Source organism: Schistocerca serialis, chromosome 2, assembly GCF_023864345.2.
Source record: "Schistocerca serialis cubense isolate TAMUIC-IGC-003099 chromosome 2, iqSchSeri2.2, whole genome shotgun sequence".
NCBI classification, from domain to species: Eukaryota; Metazoa; Arthropoda; class Insecta; order Orthoptera; family Acrididae; genus Schistocerca; species Schistocerca serialis.
This window is the reverse complement of record NC_064639.1, coordinates 310288571-310310356: the sequence shown is the minus strand read 5'-3', so window position 1 is coordinate 310310356 and position 21786 is coordinate 310288571. Positions and strand designations below refer to the sequence as shown.

At 39.1% G+C, this 21786-nt stretch overlaps 1 protein-coding gene across 1 annotated transcript in view; it reads left to right on the top strand.

Annotated features, from left to right (window-relative positions):
* Positions 1-21786, top strand: part of LOC126457090 (DNA excision repair protein ERCC-5) — a 69741-nt gene that overhangs the window by 30676 nt on the left and 17279 nt on the right. Inside the window, exons 7-10 of the mRNA XM_050093114.1 lie at positions 3413-4740; positions 7787-7885; positions 15939-16152; positions 19430-19681. Coding sequence (XP_049949071.1) covers positions 3413-4740; positions 7787-7885; positions 15939-16152; positions 19430-19681 — 1893 coding nt within the window. The remainder of the gene's footprint in view (positions 1-3412; positions 4741-7786; positions 7886-15938; positions 16153-19429; positions 19682-21786) is intronic.

The following is a 21786-nucleotide window of genomic DNA, read 5'->3' as shown; positions in this document are numbered from 1 at the left end:
AAGGAAGGAGGACTTGAAATTGTGGGAAAGTAAAATTGTTAAAGGAGGGACAAGATATGACAAATACCAGGCGATAAATAAGTGGATATACGACCGATTTGTCGAATCTCGTTGTCATGTAACAACGAGAATACTTTAGGAGTGGGCTGAAGGTGCAGCCCCGCATTATACGGCCAACAAGGATTTTACGTTTGCTGCATCATTATCTTGGGCAAGAAATTTCAAATCGGAGTATAAAATTCGTCAACTGCACGTCACTAAATACGTCTCTCATAAGGAGGTACAAAATATAAAAGATATACAGAAAGTGGCGGTTCTTTTCAACACGCAAACGGCGTCATTTATGACCGGTTTTAAGTGTGATTACGTGATCAACCCCGTTCAAACATGATTCGAGTATCGGGTGAACATTCGACGCATGTTATCGCATAAGGGAGAAAAACGAACCCTTGTCGCAGTTGGTAGTGAAAACATACTAACACATTCGTACACGGAGCAATATGCCATTACAGCCTCTGAAAAAATGTTGCCTAAGGTTTTCCTGTGTTTACAAGAAATGAATGTTACATTTGGTCCTCGGGTTATAGAAGAGGTCAATCGTTTAACCGACTCTTTGAAAAATGTTTACATTACCTGCTCCAAACTGACGAATGCGATTTACAGAACATTTCTTGAGAATGTTTTGAAACAATACGTTTCTGATAACAAGTTTTGTCTAGTATTGCATTCCTGGAGTGGTCAAAGTGATACTACAACATATGACACAATGTTTATAGATGGCGAGGGTCAGCCGACGTGCACAGTAAAAGTAATACCACTAAACTGCACACCTGTGTGCCAGTCGTGTGATGTTTATTTCTATCGCCAGGTTAAAAACTTTATTTCCAGGCTTCAGAATTTCAGTGTGCTTCCGGAATCCCAACGGGAATTGCACAACCTCACGGATGCAATAACTATTTACAGCATAATTCATAACCAACTTTCAGCACCGATTTTCAGGCAATGATATTGTATGTGTGGTACGCATCAAAATTAATTCCCAAAAAAGACATATTTTTAAATGTAAACCAAGTTTGTTTTCTGCCGACTCTTTGGAAGGAACACTGTAGCTTTCGAAAGATTGCATTCATTAGATGTTCTTGGTGCCGTGAGTATATTTGTTTCAAATGTTTATATGACAAGTACCATCCATCTAGTTGTTCGATGAAAAGTGAGGACACGTAACAGTGACTGAAAGAGCCATTGTAAAGTGACCTCAAGTAACATTTTAGTTGTTTACTACCCCAAGAGGTTTGAGAAATTTATTTGCCAGCCTTATTATTATCATTCCTTATTGATTTACTTACCTTATTAACCCTCCTATCCCTATCAATTGAGATATGGAAAAATACAGAAGAATAACATCCGCTAGCTTTCTTCGAGATTGGAACCTGGGTTCTCTGATTCCCAGCCAGTTACCTTAGCCGTTGCGCTATGGGTGCTGTCGGTAAAAAGCGTTTACCATGTGGATACAGAAGCGACAGTTGTAAAAGTTTCTTTCCTCGATTTCTGGAATTGTATGCGTTTTTGGATCCCATACCTGATGATGAAAATTGCTCTGTTTGCAATAATCTATCAATCCCTCCAATTTTGAGTTGATTGCTCGTCGTAACCTTTAGGGGTGATTTTCTCAAAAACGCGGGGGTGTTGACCCAAAATATCTTACATTCCTTCGTTTTAGGTGGTACAGAAGCGACCTGCCAAATTTGAGCCGAATCGGTTGGCCGTGTCTGAGGCCTTCCCCTTGTCAGTAGATAAAATGGTTTGTTTACTGAGATGTCATGCATCGTCACTGGCTGGGTGATTCTTACTGCTTCTCCCCTTTCTACCACTCCACTCAATTTGCAGTCAGTGCCACCACCACCTGTTGCCACTTGCCTAGCAGCTGCCGACGAGAGGCAGGGAGGGATGAGGAGTGGTTTGCTTGGATCTGATTCTCAGAGAGTGTAGATGCAGCAGCCGTAGATGGTGGTCATGTGGCATGAGGTGTTTGTGAGTGACAGTGTGAATGCGTGTAAGCTCTTGTTTTCTGATGAAAGCTATGGCCAAAAATATAGTTGTGGGAGTTTGATTGTCTTTTCTATGTGTCTGTCTGCAACTCAGCGATCACCTATACGGTTGTTACTACCTGTCCTCATTAGTATTGATTCTCAGAGTATTTGTGCAAGTTATCTATTGCATGGATTCTGATTTAATCAACAAGGTGTCTGTGACACGTGAATAGCTGGCCATGTAAGCGGACTGCCATGACCTGCGAAAACTGCAGGCAATTTCTGTGGGTATTTATTAATGGATTGGGCCTGCCAATCTGAAGCCCATTGTTTCCCACTAATGTGCAGGCCCTGCCCATTGGATCTAGTCTCACCGACCTGCCCGCAGGCTGGATCTGTTTGTGTGTGAGTAATGCGGCGGATCTTTGTGATTTATACATGGATCCAGGACTGCAGTGCTCCTCGCCAGGCCAGAGGCCATGGTGATGGATTTCAGGAATTGCAACTGTCTCACGGCAAGTACATTGTAGACATTTATTCTAGTACATTTTTGACACTTCGAAAATAGTTTATATATTGGAAAGTATGGATGGTAAAAAGGAGAAAACTGTGACAGTCGCTGGCAGATTTATGCTACGTACTCATGTATTTCTGGATAGAAAAATCACACAGTACCTGGTAAATAATAGACCTAACACAGTGAGTAATAACTGAGAAAAACCAACATTTTATTGGTGGTCACCTACTGTGTTGGTTTACACAACTCCTCCCGGCCTTACGCACTTCTTTTAAGAGGCTTACTTTTTTCTGAGGTTATTTCTGAAATCAGTGAAGGTATTTAAAATCTGTCTTGCTACTCCAAGGAAATGCATATTTTTGTCATCAGATGTGTTCAGTTTTATTGAAATAAAATAACACCAGATGTCTTACTGAAACATACATATCATTTGACTTGCTTCCTCCATCTAAAAACAGCTCATCACAAAAGATATTGATGTTAGTCCTTCGGATTTTTGCTCACATGTTTAGAAATAAGGAAATCCATACAATTTTTTGTCAATTTGTCTTTACTTGCCCTTGAGATCTCAAAATTGTCAGGGAAAAATGCTAAAACTTGGCTGTAAATCGGGGAAATATCAGGAATTTCATCTGGGGTAACTTGTGGCAACCCTGGTTATCTGTATCAGTTATATTACTCGACCCAATCTCTTTCTGTTTTTTCTCTTTGTGTGTGTGTGTGTGTGTGTGTGGGGGGGGGGGGGTTGGTTTTCTTTTTTCCACCATAGTTTCTTTACTTACCATTACATTTTCTTAGCATTATGCGCACAGTGTATGCTCCTTTGCCTTATTGATTCATTGGCATACCTATTTACTTATTTCAGATACTGGAAATGATGCTGGAAATAATGAAAAGCTTACAGGAGAAGGGAGTAGCAAAACTGTGCCTACAGTTGAAAGTGCATCTGATCAACATTCGAAGTCCGATGAAAGTGACAATGACATTCGCACTGTCACAGAGAACAATGTTGTTTATGAAAGTAATTGGGTATCTGATGATGAGTTTGACCATGACATGAGTGATGATGATGAAACAATGAGGTTAGCAAAGAATTTTATGTTTGAAAATAGTGGCCTGACACAAAAACAGATATTGAAAATTATTCAGGATCAGATACGTAAGAAAAAAGCTAATAAATCATTGGATTACACAAATCCTCAACCAACAACAAGTAAAAGCATACCACCAGAGGATAAATTATTACATTGTGAAGGGACTTCGGTAAACTCAAATAATTCTAATCCTCGTGAAGCAGAAAGTAAACTTATAGATTCTACGACTATGAAATTATCTGAAACAAGTGATAAGACAGTACCTGTTACAGACGTGCTGCAGTTGAATGACATGGACTCATTGTTGAAAACAGAACACGAAAATGGATATGAGAATGTTACATGTGAAACAGAGATAAACAGAACTATCAATAAACACACTGATACTCAGGACACATCTGTAGAAAAGGAAACAAGAAACAGGGCTGTTTCACAGCAAATTTGTTCAGATGCCAGTGAAAAATCTCCTGAAGCCATTACCATCAAAGAAACTAAGCTTAATGAAGAAAGCATCGTTGAAGTACAATCAAGTGACAGTGAAGTAGATTTTGTGGAAGTTAACAGTAATACAAGTAGTGCACAGAATGTGAGTGACATGAAAGCAAAGACTTTCCTTGAAGTTGTGATTAAAAAGGATGACTGCAACCTAGATGATGATATTTTTGCAGACATCTTCACAAAATCCCCAGATGTGACAGAAGAGAAACACAATAGTGCTCCTACTTCTAATGTAAGTGATGCAGGTAATAAAAATTTGCTGCCTGTTGAAGATAATGAAAAAAGGAATGATCTCTCTTTTTCTCTTCCACAAAAAATTGATGCAAAGAATGAAAATGTAGTTGTTACTTCAAAGGAATGTAACATTAATGATGTGACTACTGTGGGCATTAGCAGTAGTCACAATACTGGGCATATTGCAGAAGTGCCTTATGCAGATGATGTGGCATCATCTGAGACATTTGAACACAGCACTGTAAAGCACAGCTTGAAAGTCACACATGAAGAGGGCCAAGAGGATTTCCAAGCAATTAAAGAACTACAGACTCAAGAAAAAGCTCAGGAAGATGCAGTGACAACTGAAAAACTGCAAACAATGAAAGTAAGTAGCACTTATTGTCACCAAGCAATTTTATTCTGTAGTGGTTTGTTTGTCTTTTAGAATCACTCCACAGTCGTTTACCAGATCTCAGTTCAGTTATTTCATTTTGATATAACTTAAATGTACAAAAATTGGAAATTCTTTATTTCTTTATCTTGTTCCTTACTGCCATATGAAGCAGTGATTACTTCTGCCACTCCTTAAGGACCATGCCTCCACATGTGTGTGCACATTCCTCACTCCAGAGTACAATCTTCAATTTTTTTGAATAACTGCTTTAACTAATAGCAGTTGAATATATTTATCCAGAATTTTGTGGTACGAAGAAATTTAGGGTGTGGCACATTGGCTGGATGCAGACACCCTGCTCCTTTTTTGCCAGCTCAGGAAAATCCATATGCATTCACACCACTTTCCTCGTAATAAATTCTGCATAAAATTGCCAACATGACATTTCCTGCATTCATTTACAAGTAGACAGAGTTCCTTTGATTTTACTATAGAAGCAGCTCCAATCTGTCTTCTTTTTCTCATTCCACTTATGAACAGTCAGGCTTATATCACTCTTATAATTTTTAAAATATATTGTTAATTAATGGAAGAATCTACCCTATGAAACATTTTCTTTAGCCCATCCTCTAAGGTTATCATCAAATAGGATTTAAAAATTCTGCATCATGAAACATATTTGTGTGTAAATTTCAGGGACGCTCATTTCAGGGGGAGGAAAGGATCATGTTACTGTCACACTAAATGATATTTTTGCTGTGGGGGACTATCACATAAAACTAGTTTCATCATCAGTTAAATATATTTTTGTCACTAATGCACTGATCTCATGTATTGTCTCATTTTTCATACATATTTAATCCTTGCTGGATATTCATAATAGCCGGCCGAAGTGGCCGAGCGGTTCTAGGCGCTTCAGTCTGGAACCGCGCGACCCCTACGGTCACAGGTTCGAATCCTGCCTCGGGCATGGATGTGTGTGATGTCCTTAGGTTAGTTAGGTTTAAGTAGTTCTAAGTTCTAGGGGACTGATGACCTCACATGTTAAGTCTCATAGTGCTCAAAGCCGTTTGAACCATTTTTGATATTCATAATAATCATAAAAAATATTTTTGCAGTCTGTTCATTACTTTATAGCTTTTAGATAACCTCAGTGCTCACGTGGTTTTTCTGAAACATCTGTCCAAGTACGTGGTTGAATGTTGGTGATCATTATGGAGTTTCATTTTACATTCACCTTTCTGGGGTAACTCATCTTTAAAAGAGAAGCTAGTCATTACTAAAAAACATGCTGTAAGAATAATATGTGGTGCTCACCCACAATCATCTGTAGACACCTGTTTAAAGATTTAGGCCCTTCAGCTACTGCTGCACATTACGTGTATCCTCTCATGACATTTCTTGTAAATAACCTGCTTTGGTGTAAAAGGAACAATGATGTACATAATTTGATACAACAAAAAAAAAAAAAAAAACAAAAAAAAACATAAGTCCACATTAACACTCAAGTTGACGAAGTGGTGTCATGTCAAATGGCTTGCACCAAGCCGTGACTCACTTCACTTTTGTGTACATATTTATTTCTTGTATTTCTTCCAGAAGAACAAAACTAAAAACAAATTACTGCCCTTGCCTTTAAAATTTAAGTTAAATGCATATCCCCGTATGTAGTAATTTTCAGTATGTGAAAATTGTGTGCGCTGGGGAAAGGCCATGTTAATTATGAGGGCTGTTCAATAAAGAATAATCCTATTGTTTTTTTTACAACATATCTTGACTCATCCACATAATTTTGATGGTCCTTGTCAAAGTAGTCTTCCAGGAATGCGAGGCACTTGTCCCAGCATTTCTACCAGTCTTCAGATACATGCTGGAAACAATTTTTTGAGAGGTCCCTCAAAATTGCCTCCACAGCCTTTCACCACTGCTTCTGATGATTGATAATGCCTCCCACGAAGGCATTTTTCATGTTAGGGAATAGGAAAAAGTCATGATGTAGCCAAGTTTCATCAGCAGTGATTACATTTAAAAGAAACTCCGGATCTTCCTATAACATCAACTTTAAATGCATGTAGATCTGCACGTGAATGTCCTTTTGTTCGGGAATCAACCGTCTTGGAACCCATTGCGCACAAACACATGTCATGTAATTTTTCTGTCACCAATGTGTGAGTAGCACCCAATGAAATGTTCAGTATTTCAGAAAGTGATCTTAGGTAATTTGTCAGTCCTGTCTCACAATGACAGCAGCAGTGTCAATGTTTCCTTCTGTAAGAGCAGTAACTGGAGCACTGGGTCCACCTTTCTTCGAAACTGATTGTTTCCCCTCATTAAAACTTTTAAGCCACCTTCAAGCTGTGCTGTAGGGAAGAACAGATTCTCCATGGCCCTCGTGTAACATTGTACAGGTGTCAGCTGAAGATTTGTTGAGACGAAAGCAGAATTTCAAAGCCGCATATTGTTCCTTGCGCGTTACCTCCATTGCAGTGGTAGGCGATACTGAACATGTCTGACCTTGCCTACCTCTCACAGGTGGGAACCATGAGTCCCAACAGAGAAACTACTATGGCGTGTTTGTTGCACATTAAGCTAACAGAATATGATGAGATTGAATTTTAGCAAGAAATTATGACCATAAAAATATTATGATCATTCTTTATTGAACAGCCCTCATATTATAACTATTCTAGCAAATTAAGTGATAATCCTGTGTTATGTTCTTGCAGTGCTGTATGTGCCCCACATGCCTCAAAGTATGCCAGAAAGATGGGCACATTTAATCATTTTCATAAGTTAAATTTACATGTTTAATGTGTCATTTTTGTGTGTAATTTCTATGATTATGATCCGAATCAAATATTTTTAAAAGATTGTTTATTAACAAATTCTATAATTGACACTCTTGTAACTAAGAGTATTAAATTTTAAAAAAAATATGATTTCTGTTGCTTTACTACAACACTAGCATCTTACACACTTATTTACCACAAGTTGTAATGAAAAGATATCTTCCTTGTGACTCATTAATTATTTTCAGAATTTGCTGGAAGAAGAGCAGCGTCTGTTATTCACTGAAAGGGGACGACAAGAACGATTAGCATCTAGTATAACAGAACAGATGAGTTTGGAAGCTCAGGTGAGATTTCTATAGTTGCTGGTGTGTTTCAAAATAATTGTACTTTTATAAACTGCCACTTAGTGTATGCACTGGTCTACATTGATAATTTTGTGTATAAATATATCTACAACAGGCTATCCAGTTTGGTGTCTCATATAGCAGATTTCTCTCCTGTACCAAGTGAGGTAATGTAGTGGTTAAGACACTACACTCATATCTGGAGAGGTGTAAAACTGTGATGTACTTGATTTAAATAATGAAAACGTGAACCAGTACTTATTTTTTATGGTTAGACAATGTGTTTTGAGAATGTATTCTCATTTTTAAAAGCATTTGTTTATATGTACATTGTTGGTGATGTTTGCATGTGTGATTTTCTGTTTTTCTCCTTGCTTTTTGTATTGTACAAAAATCTCAAGCTCCCCCATGAAATCCATTGTTTGTGATTTTTTAATGTGGTGGAGTATCTGAAGATCGTCTTTGAATGGGTGTCCTGTGGCTTTTATGTGTGTTGCTATCGCTTATTTTGTACACTGTGTATGTGTACAAGGTGCATTCAAGTTCTAACGCCTCCGATTTTTTTTCTCTGGACTGGAAAGAGATAGAAACATGCGCATTGTTTTAAAATGAGGCCGCGTTCATTGTCAATACGCCCCAGAGATGGCAGCACCATACGGCAGATGGAATTTTACCGCCAGCGGCGAGAATGAGAACTGTTTTAAATACTTAAAATGGCGACGTTTTCCTTACTTGAACAGCATGCAATCATTCGTTTTCTGAATTTGCGTGGTGTGAAACCAATTGAAATCCATCGACAGTTAAAGGAGACATGTTGTGATGGAGTTATGGATGTGTCGAAAGTGCATTCGTGGGTGTGACAGTTTAATGAAGGCAGAACATCGTGTGACAACAAACCGAAACAACCTCGGGCTCGCACAAGCCGGTCTGACGACATGATCGAGAAAGTGGAGAGAATTGTTTTGGGGGATCGCCGAATGACTGTTGAACAGATCGCCTCCAGAGTTGGCATTTTTGTGGGTTCTGTGCACACAATCCTGCATGACAACCTGAAAATGCGAAAAGTGTCATCCGGGTGGGTGCCACGAATGCTGACGGACGACCACATGGCTGCCCGTGTGGCATGTTGCCAAGCAATGTTGACGCGCAACAGCAGCATGAATGGGACTTTCTTTTTGTCGGTTGTGACAATGGATGAGACGTGGATGCCACTTTTCAATCCAGAAACAAAGCGCCAGTCAGCTCAACGGAAGCACACAAATTTACTGCCACCAAAAAAATTTCGGGTAACCGCCAGTGCTGAAAAAATGATGGTGTCCATGTTCTGGGACAGCGAGGGCGTAATCCTTACCCATTGCGTTCCAAAAGGCACTACGGTAACAGGTGCACCCTACGAAAATGTTTTGAAGAAGAAATTCCTTCCTGCACTGCAACAAAAATGTCCGGGAAGGGCTGCGCGTGTGCTGTTTCACCAAGACAACGCACCCGCACATCGAGCTAACGTTACGCAACAATTTCTTCGTGATAACAACTTTGAAGTGATTCCTCAAGATCCCTATTCACCTGACCTGGCTCCTAGTGACTTTTGGCTTTTTCCAACAATGAAAGACACTCTCCGTGGCTGCACATTAACCAGCCGTGCTGCTATTGCCTCAGCGATTTTCCAGTGGTCAAAACAGACCCCTAAAGAAGCCTTCGCCGCTGACATGGAATCATGGCGTCAGCGTTGTGAAAAATGTGTACGTCTGCAGGGCGATTACGTCGAGAAGTAACGCCAGTTTCATCGATTTCGGGTGAGTAGTTAATTAGAAAAAAAAATCCGAGGCCTTAGAACTTGAATGCAACTCGTATAACAGTTGATGTGTTCAGTGTACCTATTAAGTTGGTGCATAAGTTCCTAGTGTGTTTGTTTTCCATGTTGGTATTCCAGGTGCTATAGGTTTATTTATTGATCGTCATTTTTATTTATACTTCACTGTTGCTATCTGAGATTGTACACTGTCATTTTGTCATTTAGAGATTGTGGGTAGAGCTGTGTGTACACTAGAAAATGGAGTGCCAATTGGAGAAATCAGAACATTTCTGACGTATTTTACTGTTTGAGTTCAATAGAGGGGTGACAGAAGCGGATGCTGTCTAAAACATTTGTGCCATGTATGGCAATAATGCCATTGGACAGAACACAACAAGAAAATGGTTTTCTCATTTTGACGAGGACTGTTTTGACATTAGTGACCCTCCATGTTCAGGAAGACCTTCAGGGTTTGATGAGGATCTTTTAAACACAATAAGCCACATTAGTGTACTCAATAACTCACAAATGTGATGAACTGGAATCATTCCACCATCGTGTGACATCTGCATGCAATGGGGAAGATTCAAAAGGGGTCAGTTCTAGTGTTCGATTCCACTTGGCAGCTTTGAGCAGTGACGTCATACTTAAGGCAGAAATGCTACAAAGATGCAATCTTTGAAAGCAGCTGATCATCTTCTTAAACAAACAAATGTAGCATACAATAAAATTACAATCACAGTTCATATAATTAGTTACTTAGTCACAGATTATGTAGAAAAGAACTGAAGGTAATGAAGATAATTAAGAACAGAAAAGGAGAAGTATATATGTCTAAAATAAATTGTTACCGTGATTTGTGCGAGTAAGGAAAACACACATAACCTTTAAATCCACAGTATGGTGCATGATGAAGTCATAATATTGTGAAATAGTGTTAATTTGTAATAATTATTATTAAATGTAACAGCATCAGTACACAAGTAACAAAAATTCATGAAAAGTAGGGTCTGACAAGTATTGGAATCGCTAACTAGAGTTAAGCTATATAGGTCAATTCTAGTTACCGATTTCAGCAATTCCATGGTTCATTATTTAGATTGTTTTAATAACAAGTGTGTGCACTGAAAAGTTACAGGATTTCTTCATTTGGTTTTACTCTTGTCACTACTATAAAAAAGAGAAAAAAAAAATGGTAGCTGTACCTATAAAATTTGCTACTTTTTCGTGGTACTTCTGGGATCAATAAGAAATCTAGAAATCCTACAAAACATAGTCCACAGAGTTACTGCAAAAATGCCCAAAATTATGAACCATGAACTAGTTGGAATCGTTAACTAGAACTGACCTCCTATACAGGGTGTTACAAAAAGGTACGGCCAAACTTTCAGGAAACATTCATCACACACAAATAAAGAAAAGATGTTATGTGGACATGTGTCCAGAAACGCTTAATTTCCATGTTAGAGCTCATTTTAGTTTCGTCAGTATGTACTGTACTTCCTCGATTCACCACCAGTTGGCCCAATTGAAGGAAGGTAATGTTGACTTCAGTGCTTTTGTTGACATGCGACTCATTGCTCTACAGTACTAGCATCAAGCACATCAGTACGTAGCATCAACACGTTAGTGTTCATCACGAACGTGGTTTTGCAGTCAGTGCAATGTTTACAAATGCGGAGTTGGCAGGTGCCCATTTGATGTATGGATTAGCACGGGGCAATAGCCGTGGCACGGTACGTTTGTATTGAGACAGATTTCCAGAACGAAGGTGTCCCGACAGGAAGACGTTCGAAGCAATTGATCGGCGTCTTTAGGGAGCACAGAACATTCCAGCCTATGATACGTGACTGGGGAAGACCTAGAACAATGAGGACACCTGCAATGGACGAGGTAATTCTTTGTGCAGTTGACGATAACCCTAATGTCAGCGTCAGAGAAGTTGCTGCTGTACAAGGTAAAGTTGACCACGTCACTGTATGGAGAGTGCTACGGGAGAACCAGTTGTTTCCGTACCATGTAGAGCGTGTGCAGGCACTATCAGCAGCTGATTGGCCTCCACGGGTACACTTCTGCGAATGGTTCATCCAACAATGTGTCAATCCTCATTTCAGTGCAAATGTTCTCTTTATGGATGAGGCTTCATTCCAACGCGATCAAATTGTAAATTTTCACAATCAACATGTGTGGGCTGACGAGAATCTGCACACAATTGTGCAATCACGTCATCAACACAGATTTTCTGTGAACGTTTGGGCAGGCATTGCTGGTGATGTCTTGATTGGGCCCCATGTTCTTCCACCTACACTCAATGGAGCACATTATCATGATTTCATACGGGATACTCTACCTGTGCTGCAAGAACATGTGCCTTTACAAGTACAACACAACATGTGGTTCATGCACGATGGAGCTCCTGCACATTTCAGTCGAAGTGCTCATACGCTTCTCAACAACAGATTCGGTGACCGATGGATGGGTAGAGGCAGACCAATTCCATGGCCTCCATGCTCTCCTGACCTCAATCCTCTTGACTTTCATTTATGTGGGCATTTGAAAGCTCTTGTCTACGCAACCCCGGTACCAAGTGTAGAGACTCATCGTGCTCGTATTGTGGTCGGCTGTGATACAACACGCCATTCTCCAGGGCTGCATCAGCACATCAGGGATTCCATGCGACGGAGGGTGGATGCATGTATCCTCGCTAACGGAGGACATTTTGAACATTTCCTGTGACAAAGTGTTTGAAGTCACACTGGTACGTTCTGTTGTTATGTGTTTCCATTCCATGATTAATGTGATTTGAAGAGAAGTAATATAATGAGCTCTAACATGGAAAGTAAGCGTTTCCGGACACATGTCCACATAACATATTTTCTTTCTTTGTGTGTGAGGAATGTTTCCTGAAAGTTTGGCCGTACCTTTTTGTAACACCCTGTATAAGTCACTTCTAGTTACCGATTCCAGCCACTCGATGATTTATTAATTAGATCGTTTTTTCAGCAGGTGTGTGCACTAAAATGTGGTCTAATAGAACTTGTAATTGCTCTCTGAACTATTGTAAAAAAGTTACTAATATTGGAATCAGTTATTAGAATTGAACTATAAAGAAGGTCGAATCAAGATACCGATTCTAATTTTGATATTTCAGTGCAGTAGTTTTAGAGAGCAATTACAAATGTTGAAATGCTGTTATGTTTCAACTCTTGCAAAAATAACATACATATGAATCATGGAATGGTTGGATTTGATTCCAATATTCGTAATTTTTTGTGTATTTTTGTTAGTTGTGTACTGGCTTTTCTTTTAAAATTTAGTGTGTCGGTTTCTCCATATTTAATGCTACTGTTTCGTATTTGTTGTCATTCATTTCATTTTCCTTTTGTTCTGTTACTTTTAGTTTCTCCCTGCCCAGAATCCCTACTTTTATGCGCTTCTCCCATTACATTCAGTAATTAACAGTAAGATTAATGCCCTTTTATATTAGTATGACTTCACCATGTGCTTTACTGTAATGCAGTTTAAAGGTTCTCTGTGCTTTTCTACTGTCATAAATTGCGAGAATAATTCTTATCAGATGAGAAATTTTTTTAAAAATTCTTGTTCTTAATTATTTTCATTTTTGTCAATTTTAATTCATTTTGATACACTTCATGGCTAAGTAAATAACTTATTTCATGATTAAGTAAATAACTGTGTGAAATGTGATTGTAATTTTACTGCATGCTACATTTGTTTGTTTATGAGTATGAGCCTTGCTTTCATAGACTGCCTATACGTATCACCTTTGCCTTAGGTATGATGTCATTGTTCAAAGCCAACGACTGGAATCTGACACTAGAATTTGTCCCATATATGCATCTCTGCTTACTCGTCATCAATAGGCTCATGAACAACACGACCATTCCTATTCTGTATCACTACTGGTGGAAAGAAAGGTGTCTTTGTGGTAACATAAGGAGAAGAAAGGAATGGTTGAGCCCAAACAAAACAGCAATTCCCCGCACAAAGACCTGCATGCATCCATAAAAGATAGTGTTATGCATCTAGTGGAACAGCAACTGTGCAGTGTACTACAAATTGCTTCCCCATGGCATAGCCATCACTGCTCACATTTATTGTCAACAGCTAAAGCATTTTGCAGATGCAGTCCAAGAGAACAACGACCAGGAGGATTGTGTCAAGTGATGCTAGTCCATGTTAACACCTGCCAGCATTCTTCTAGTCACTATACAAGAATTGAAGTGGGAAGTCATTCCATGCCCATCTCATCTGATCTAGCACCCTCAGATTTTCACCCTTTCTCATCTCTGTTGAATAACCTCCAAGAAACTTCCTTCCTGGATGAAAAGCACTCCATACATGGCTTGATGAATTCTTCACTTCGAGACCATGTGATTTCTACAGTCATAGAATCACAAAGTTACCCCAGTATTGGCAGGAAGGAGAATATATTATTGATGACTTAAGGCCATTATGGGTGTCTGTTGTGTTTATTAAACTTATGGGAAAATGTACAAACTTTGCACAACCTGACATTGTACAGTGAATTGTGTGCCCTATTGGACACAGCATGTATGTCAGAAGACTGTCAACTATTGCAGACTCCCATTTTATCTTGAGGTGGCATTACAAGGAAAATATTTGAGATGTATTGGATAGGTTAATGGAAGAACTCGTGCTACTTTACAACATATTATGGATTAGTTCCAAGTAGGAAGCAGCAGGCAGCGTATCCTTAATGAGAGGGTTCAGGAAATTTGGCACCATGAATTAGAAGCAACATATGGGAAAATGTATCACAACCTAAAGCAACTATAGCACCTCTGTTTCTTTTGAAGTTGTTCGTTGGATGTTGGGAAAGCTGCATGACATAATGTGCAGTTAATTACAGCTGGGCTTGACTGCATACAAACATAGCTGCACATCCACTCACTTGTAACTCATTAGCATGATTCTGTGTACAACACCTGTGCACTCTCTCACATCAGCCTGCACTGTGCTGAGTTGCATTAGTGCAGCCAACACCATACTACTTTCTTCTTGACCATACTGGACCTTAACACTGTTTGTCAAATTTGTTATTAGTAATGCATTTTTATTTATTCATTCATTCATTCCCTTCTTCCTGTCATCATTGAATTTGCATGTGCTTCAGTTTTACACAGTCTCAGTACAAACAGTTACAGCTCTTTGTTCAATTCAACCTGTTATGTGCATCCCACTTAAACTCGGTTATTACAGATGCTATGTATAGCAGTGTCTTGTTTCCACATGCTCTAAATCCACATTTCAGCTATCAGTGAAAAATATTAATCAGTAATATAAATTGGAACAAAAAGTCAGCTAAGGCTATGATGAAGTAGCTGTGCTTTTATGCACAAAGATAAAATTTTCTAAACAGTCACTTTGTACACCAGTGCAATTAGTGAAATGCTGTATGAGGAAAGCATAGGTTATCAAAGTAATAATGTGTAAAGAATAGAAATAATAAATGAATAAAGAAACACTGTTCATAGCTAGTTATTGCTGAAACTAGTTTGTGGGTAATAACAAAGAATTTACATCAAGGGGGACCCACAAAAGTCCATTTTGTTATTGTTAGAAAGAAGTGTGTGCATGTGTGTGTGTGTGTGTGTGTGTGTGTGTGTGTGTGTGAGAGAGAGAGAGAGAGAGAGAGAGAGAGAGAGAGAGAGAGAGAGAGAGTGTGTGTGTGTGTGTGTGTGTGTGTGTGTGTGTGTCTGCCGGTATCTGTACATGGAAGTTCTTCAGTAAAAAGTGCAACAATTTGTAAGAACTACGTTTACAGGATCACTTCATTGAAGTGGCTTATGCAGTTAAGTTCCTCTACAGCTCTGTAGTCTTATTTATGTGACTGTCATTTCGTGTATCAGATCCAGTGGGTACTTTAGGTTATGAATTATTAAAATAGTAATGTACTGATGATGATGTGATGTAATGCTGTCACCTTTTTTTATACATAAGAACTAGCACATTATGAATGTACATTAATTATATGGTACCTGTTCAATGCTAGTGTTTTATAAGTTAAACTAACATTCTTGCTTTAGAATCCCTGTTTTGTGTACTGAAAGAAAATGCAGTTCAGAGAGAATGACTTATTCTTCTATTCTTCTTATTTTTGAAGTTTTTTTTTTTTTTTTTTTATTTCGCTATGCTGATATCTCATTTAATTTTGTAATGGCATATAAAAAATTTATAATGCCATATGGGCTATTTAACATATCTTTATTTTGATAGGAACTACTACAGCTTTTTGGTGTGCCATATGTTATTGCACCAATGGAAGCAGAAGCACAGTGCGCATTTCTAGATGCTGTTTCATTGACAGATGGAACAATCACAGATGACAGTGATATTTGGCTTTTTGGTGGACAGAATGTTTACAAAAATTTCTTCAACCAGAAAAAGCATGTTCTGCAGTTCAAGGCAGCTGAAATTCAACGATATTTCAGTGAGTTTCTATTGCTTTTGTACTGATAATTTGCAGTGATCGAATAAAAGTATAATTAATTCTCAGGGTGAACAATTTAAAACTTTTATTTTGCTTTGACATTGCACGATCTGGGAACAGCTAAATCATGAAAAGGTCAGCAGTATGTTCAGCTGTGTGGAGCAGAAATTATAGACAGGATGGGACATGATATTTTATAGGTTGTTCTAATTAGATATTCTGTGCCTTTGCACGATAACATTGCATAAATCTGACACTTCTGCTGTCTTCCCTCACCCTTTTTCGAGTAACTCAGGACCCTCGGTCATTCGTAATAAACTGTGCTCATACGAAATGTAAATGTGGTAACTGGGAAATGTTGACTCTTTTAAGGTAATAGGAAATAAACAATTGATGTCCTTTCTGCAGAGTGTAAGGTTGGTTTCCGTGATGAGGGATTTGGAGGATGATCGTGAGGCGAGGTTCATCTGGTATCCCAGTCCAAAAATTTTGACATCCCGCCAGAAGGCACGGACGTAGATGACAGCCGCTAGACGCCGCCCCTGTAACCTGCGAGTGCTGCTGTCACTGCCATAGTGCTGTGCCCACCGCACGAGCCTGTCGGCACTCGTGACGGTCCTATAAAGCCGGCAGCGTTGGGGCTCGAACTGCAGTCGTGTTCTGACAGCACTCGTGATCATTTATGTATTCGTCATTGCTCTGGGCACTGATAGTCTGCATCTTGATATCCAATTTGGTTTTGCTCTCTGGTCTGGACATTTCGCTGTGTGATCTTTGTTGTCAGTTGTCCCTGTTGTGTGTGGCTGTGTTGTACTGGCGATTCCTCGTCGGCCTGTTGGCTGGTGTGCCACAGTCGTGCTCAATTCTAGTTACTAGAATTGGCAAGGAGGTAAAAGGCTAACAGTGCATTGTGGGCACAAAACTTGTGCAGCTTGTGCAACAGTGACAGCTGCTCCTGCAACAGCAATTGAAACAGCAGTTCTAACAGCAAATGGACCTTTCTCATCAGGAAATTCAGCTTCTGTCGGAACGAATACAGGTGCAAGGTTCCCAACCCATCCAAACTGTGGTCACCTCCCAGACAGACTCCTGCCCACCCACATTTCCGCCATTTAAAAATACGAAGGAGTATTGAGACATGTATTTGCAGTAGCGGAAACACCACTTGGCAGCTTTTTGTGTTTCTGATGTTGCTCTCTGAAGGTCACTTCCCCAGAGAAGTTTTTTTTATTTAAGAAGTTGGCTCCCCTCTCAAACTTGGTTGCACTCACTTTCGAGGAAATATGTCAGTTACTGTCGAACTATTATTCACAATTGTTCCACATGATTCTGACCTGTCAATTTCTTGCCATCCCCCTCCCACCTCTTTCACATACAATTCACTTTGCTTTTTACTCTTGTTAATTCTTGCATGATGTTTTAGCAGTAATCTCTGTCTTGCATATTACCAATCTTTCACCTGTAAACACTCAGATTTTCAAATCTTGTCCATGGCAGTTCCCAATAACCAGTCTTTCTTTCTCATCCCATGCTGTACGTCTCCCATGACCCATGGTTCTGGGTGACTTTTCGGAACTCTACCCTTTTTCCTAAATCTCACCAGTCCTTTTCCTTCATCCTTCTTCGTTCCCCTTCAAGCCTTCTGCCAGAAAAAGGAACCACTAGCTCTGAAAGCTAGCATACTGTAATACCTTGTTGTCACTTGGTGAGTAGATTCTTTTATCTATCCAATTAATTATATCTTGAAAGACTGATTAATTTTGTTGACATTTTAAGCACTAAATTAGATTTTGGAATTCCTGTAGAAGAAGTTGCCTAACAGAAAATGTTAATGAGAAAATTGAGAAATTTTCCATTAGACATATCCTTATACTCCATGGAAGATTATCTTCATGGGTATTCAAAAACCCAATTTATTTATTTTAACATAATTTACATTAGCACTGTAATATTATAATATTTAGTAGCTTTAAACAATTGTCTTGTATTGCACTTGATTAAAATGTAAATTTCTGTGCCCCATTTGATAAATATGGGTTGCCTTTACTAATTCATTGAGAGTTTCACAACAAACATCATTTGATCTTGAGAGATTATGAGAAGTTTGCACCAGACATATTTGAGAGAGGCATTGATCACTACACACCCCTCTTTTTGGAATCCTTGAACTATGGCTAACCTAATGTAATTTAATGTTATTACTGCTGATAGCCTATGTACATTGCCAAGAGTATGTTTTGAGTGGCCATTCTTGAAGACAGTGCACCACCAGTGTAAAGTGACAGGAGCCATTGTCCAGGCAACTCATGTCCATTGTCCTCTGGCACAATAAAGATTTTGCTATGTGCACAGCAGTTTTAACTGAAGACATTTGGATTAACTGGGGTCTTACACAAGTCATCTGTTGCAGAATATGAACTAAATGCTCTGTAGCAACATATTGTCTTGACCTACTCTGAAAGAGCAGTTGAATCGTCTTTCAGAGCATGTTTGCATCAGTTTTATGTACGAAATGCACAATGTATGTTTTGTGACTCATTCTGTTAAGACAACAGTTATTCACTACACCAGGATAAGTATCCAGTAACATGCAACAAAAGCAAATAAGGCCACAGTAAAATAAAATAAGTGTCCTCATCTTTTTATAAAAGAATTCACACAACCGAATACAGGGAGGTTGTCAGAGGATGGGTGACATTGATAGGCAATGATGGAAACCATCACAGTAGTTAGTTAGCTCCTTGGCTGATAAAGTATACCAGTCAACAGGTGCTGAATCAGCTTAGCCACCTCATACACAGGCACAATGGTGAGAGCTGTACAGTGCATTATCTGGCAGAGTCTGTAAATGTACCATCATTGTCTAGATCGATAGCTCCATGTCTTCCATTGGTACATCCAGCAGAGTTACAGGTGTGTGTGTGTGTGTGTGTGTGTGTGTGTGTGTGTGTATTTATGAGCAACAATGGAATGCAGTGTGTGATCAATCATTTCTTCAGTGACTGCTTTTCGTAGTAGTGACCTGAAATGATAATGGGAAATGTTTACTTTCTGGTTCTTAATGTTCCGTCTGTGTTCCCATTGTTCTTTGTACAGTGAGATCATTAATTAATGTAAGTGAAATAGTGAAATGCCCCATTTACATTCATGCAACACCTCATATGTTTTTAATGCATTGTGTCCACAAATTCCGTGACAGTAAAAAGAATAAAAATATAAGTAGACAATTGCAATAGCTTTATCCTTGTAACAGTCATTCTTGTCTTTTATTTCACAGGATTGACACGCAGGCAGCTTATAGTACTGGCTTTGCTGGTTGGTAGTGATTACACTACTGGATTATCAGGCATTGGCCCTGTAACAGCATTGGAGATAATTTCAGCCTTTCCTTGTGGAAATGAAGATTCTGTAGAAGCAATCACCAGGGGATTGAGAAAGTTTCGTGAATGGCTTATCACAGGAAAAGCTGCTGGACCTGGTGGGAGATCAGCACTCAGGCATAAGCTAAGAGACATTAAACTAAGTGAAGGTTTGTTTTCCTTATAAGATTGTTCAATCTGTAGCACATGTGAAGAAAATTTAGTCAAAAATGTGTGAATTTAAAAGTGTACTTAGATCATATTAGCTTTTCTGGCTTACATGTCTTGTGAAGATAAAGGACTAGCTTCATTGTCACCAAAGGTGACAAGAGAAAAAGTATGTGGGTGATAGAAGATTGCTTTGACAATTTCATATATATCTTCCAGAATATGTTATCTTTTTAAAAAGTCATTGGTTATGGTGCTTTCACTTACATATACATTAAAAAGCTTTGTCGTTCTTCACAATATTCGAAGCAGAAGAGTAATAGCAACTGGCCAAATCTCATTCTTTCATAACTTCTGAACAGTTACTTTGTATAGAAGAAAGAACAAATGGGAAATAGGGAGTAAGACTAGCACACACAAATGCTGGATGATAGAAAAAAGTTATTTTCAGCCCTGGATTTGGAGAACAAATTGAAAATACGGTTTCCTATACAAATTAAATATGTCTGTAATTTTTTGGTACTTTTCTCACTGTCACTCAATATAGGAGGCAAATTTTCAGGTGTATTAAGCGAATTCCACTGAAAATATTTTTCAGAGAGCAGTAGTATCACAAGAGTACCACATTAGTGGTCATCTCATCAGAGGAAGCAGTCATGTGTCAAAGGGCTGTGTGCTATTTAAAATCTGGTGAGACTGCAGTATTGTGAACACCACAGTTTGCGGTGCTTTACCGTACATCTCCCTCTGCTGTGTGCTACATCTTAATAGCGTTATTGTACACAAGGGGAAGCACAGCGAGTTAAACTGTACAAATGGCATGTCTCCTGGGTTCTGATTACTGCTGTTTTTCCCTCTGATTATCAGGATTATGACACAACTTCTCTATGCCTTTGCTGCTTTAAAAAGTTATCGTGTATGTTTTCAACTAATTTATTTGCTGAATGGCCCACAAAAATCACAGGAAATCAGACCAGATCTCTGCTCTAGGATCCTCAAAATCATGTAATCTTTAACATATGCAATATATTTATTAGGTAAATTAATCCTGAAGATGTAGTCAAATAAAATGATGGAGCGAGCAATTCCCCCACCTCAACTACCGTTCCCCTCATGCGCTTGGATCTATAAGCAGTGTCTCAAAATTGAGAAGTATGGTTAACATCACAATGAAATTAAACTTAAAAGATGCTAGAAGTGGAAGTCTGTGTATTCCAGCAAATATAAAAGTACATGAGCCTTAAAAGTAACCACGTTGAAAATTTGTTGCATCTTCTGAAGCGGCATTCATATCTGCCCTCCTAAAATCTGAAAGGTGCTATTTTGCTCAGATTCTGAGTGACCAGATAGCTTGTGGATGGATGTTATATGTGCACTGTGTGCATGAACAGTCAATAAGTGTAAAATCAAGGGTCAATGTGTGTGTTTAGAGTTTGTAAACATTTTATACTATGAGAAGCTGCAGTCAGTCAAGTGACGACAGCTTTCCCAGAGCACAGAGGCAAGGTGTAGGTTTAAGCCAACAGCTAGGTGGTAGTTTCCGTCCCTGCTGCAGCGCAGCAGGCACACCATTTTGTTTGTGAGTTGACACAGCTTCTAATAATAAGCAATGTGTTTTGATTTTCCTGTATGCTCTTTAGCTTCAATTATGAAAGTTTATACATGTTTGTTTATTTATTGGACACAGTTCCACGGTTTAATAAATGTCCAATATATATTTCCGCTGTCTTTTTGACCCTTCGCTCCCAGCTCCAAGCAGTGCTGGCTTCCATCATGCAGCTTGAGACTGTTGCTAATAGGAATCACTGTGGGGATCAGATGTGGAGATGCAAGGGACATTGAGCATGTCCCTTGTTTCCCATGATCAGTTCGCTGTGGCCGCCAGTGAGATTGACCTCTCATCCGTGGTCAAATGGAAGGTCGCTTCAAGGTGTGGCAGCCAGCGAAAGACTTTCTGAAGGGCTGATTGAAGGGCCTCCCTGGTTTGCCTGATAAACAGGTTTCAGGGAATGTCTTTGTCTGATGCAGATCCTGAGCCAGATGCAGTCGCTTTCTGTGTTTCAGGGGAAGCCTCTAGGATTGCATGCTCTGGACGGTCACAGAGGGT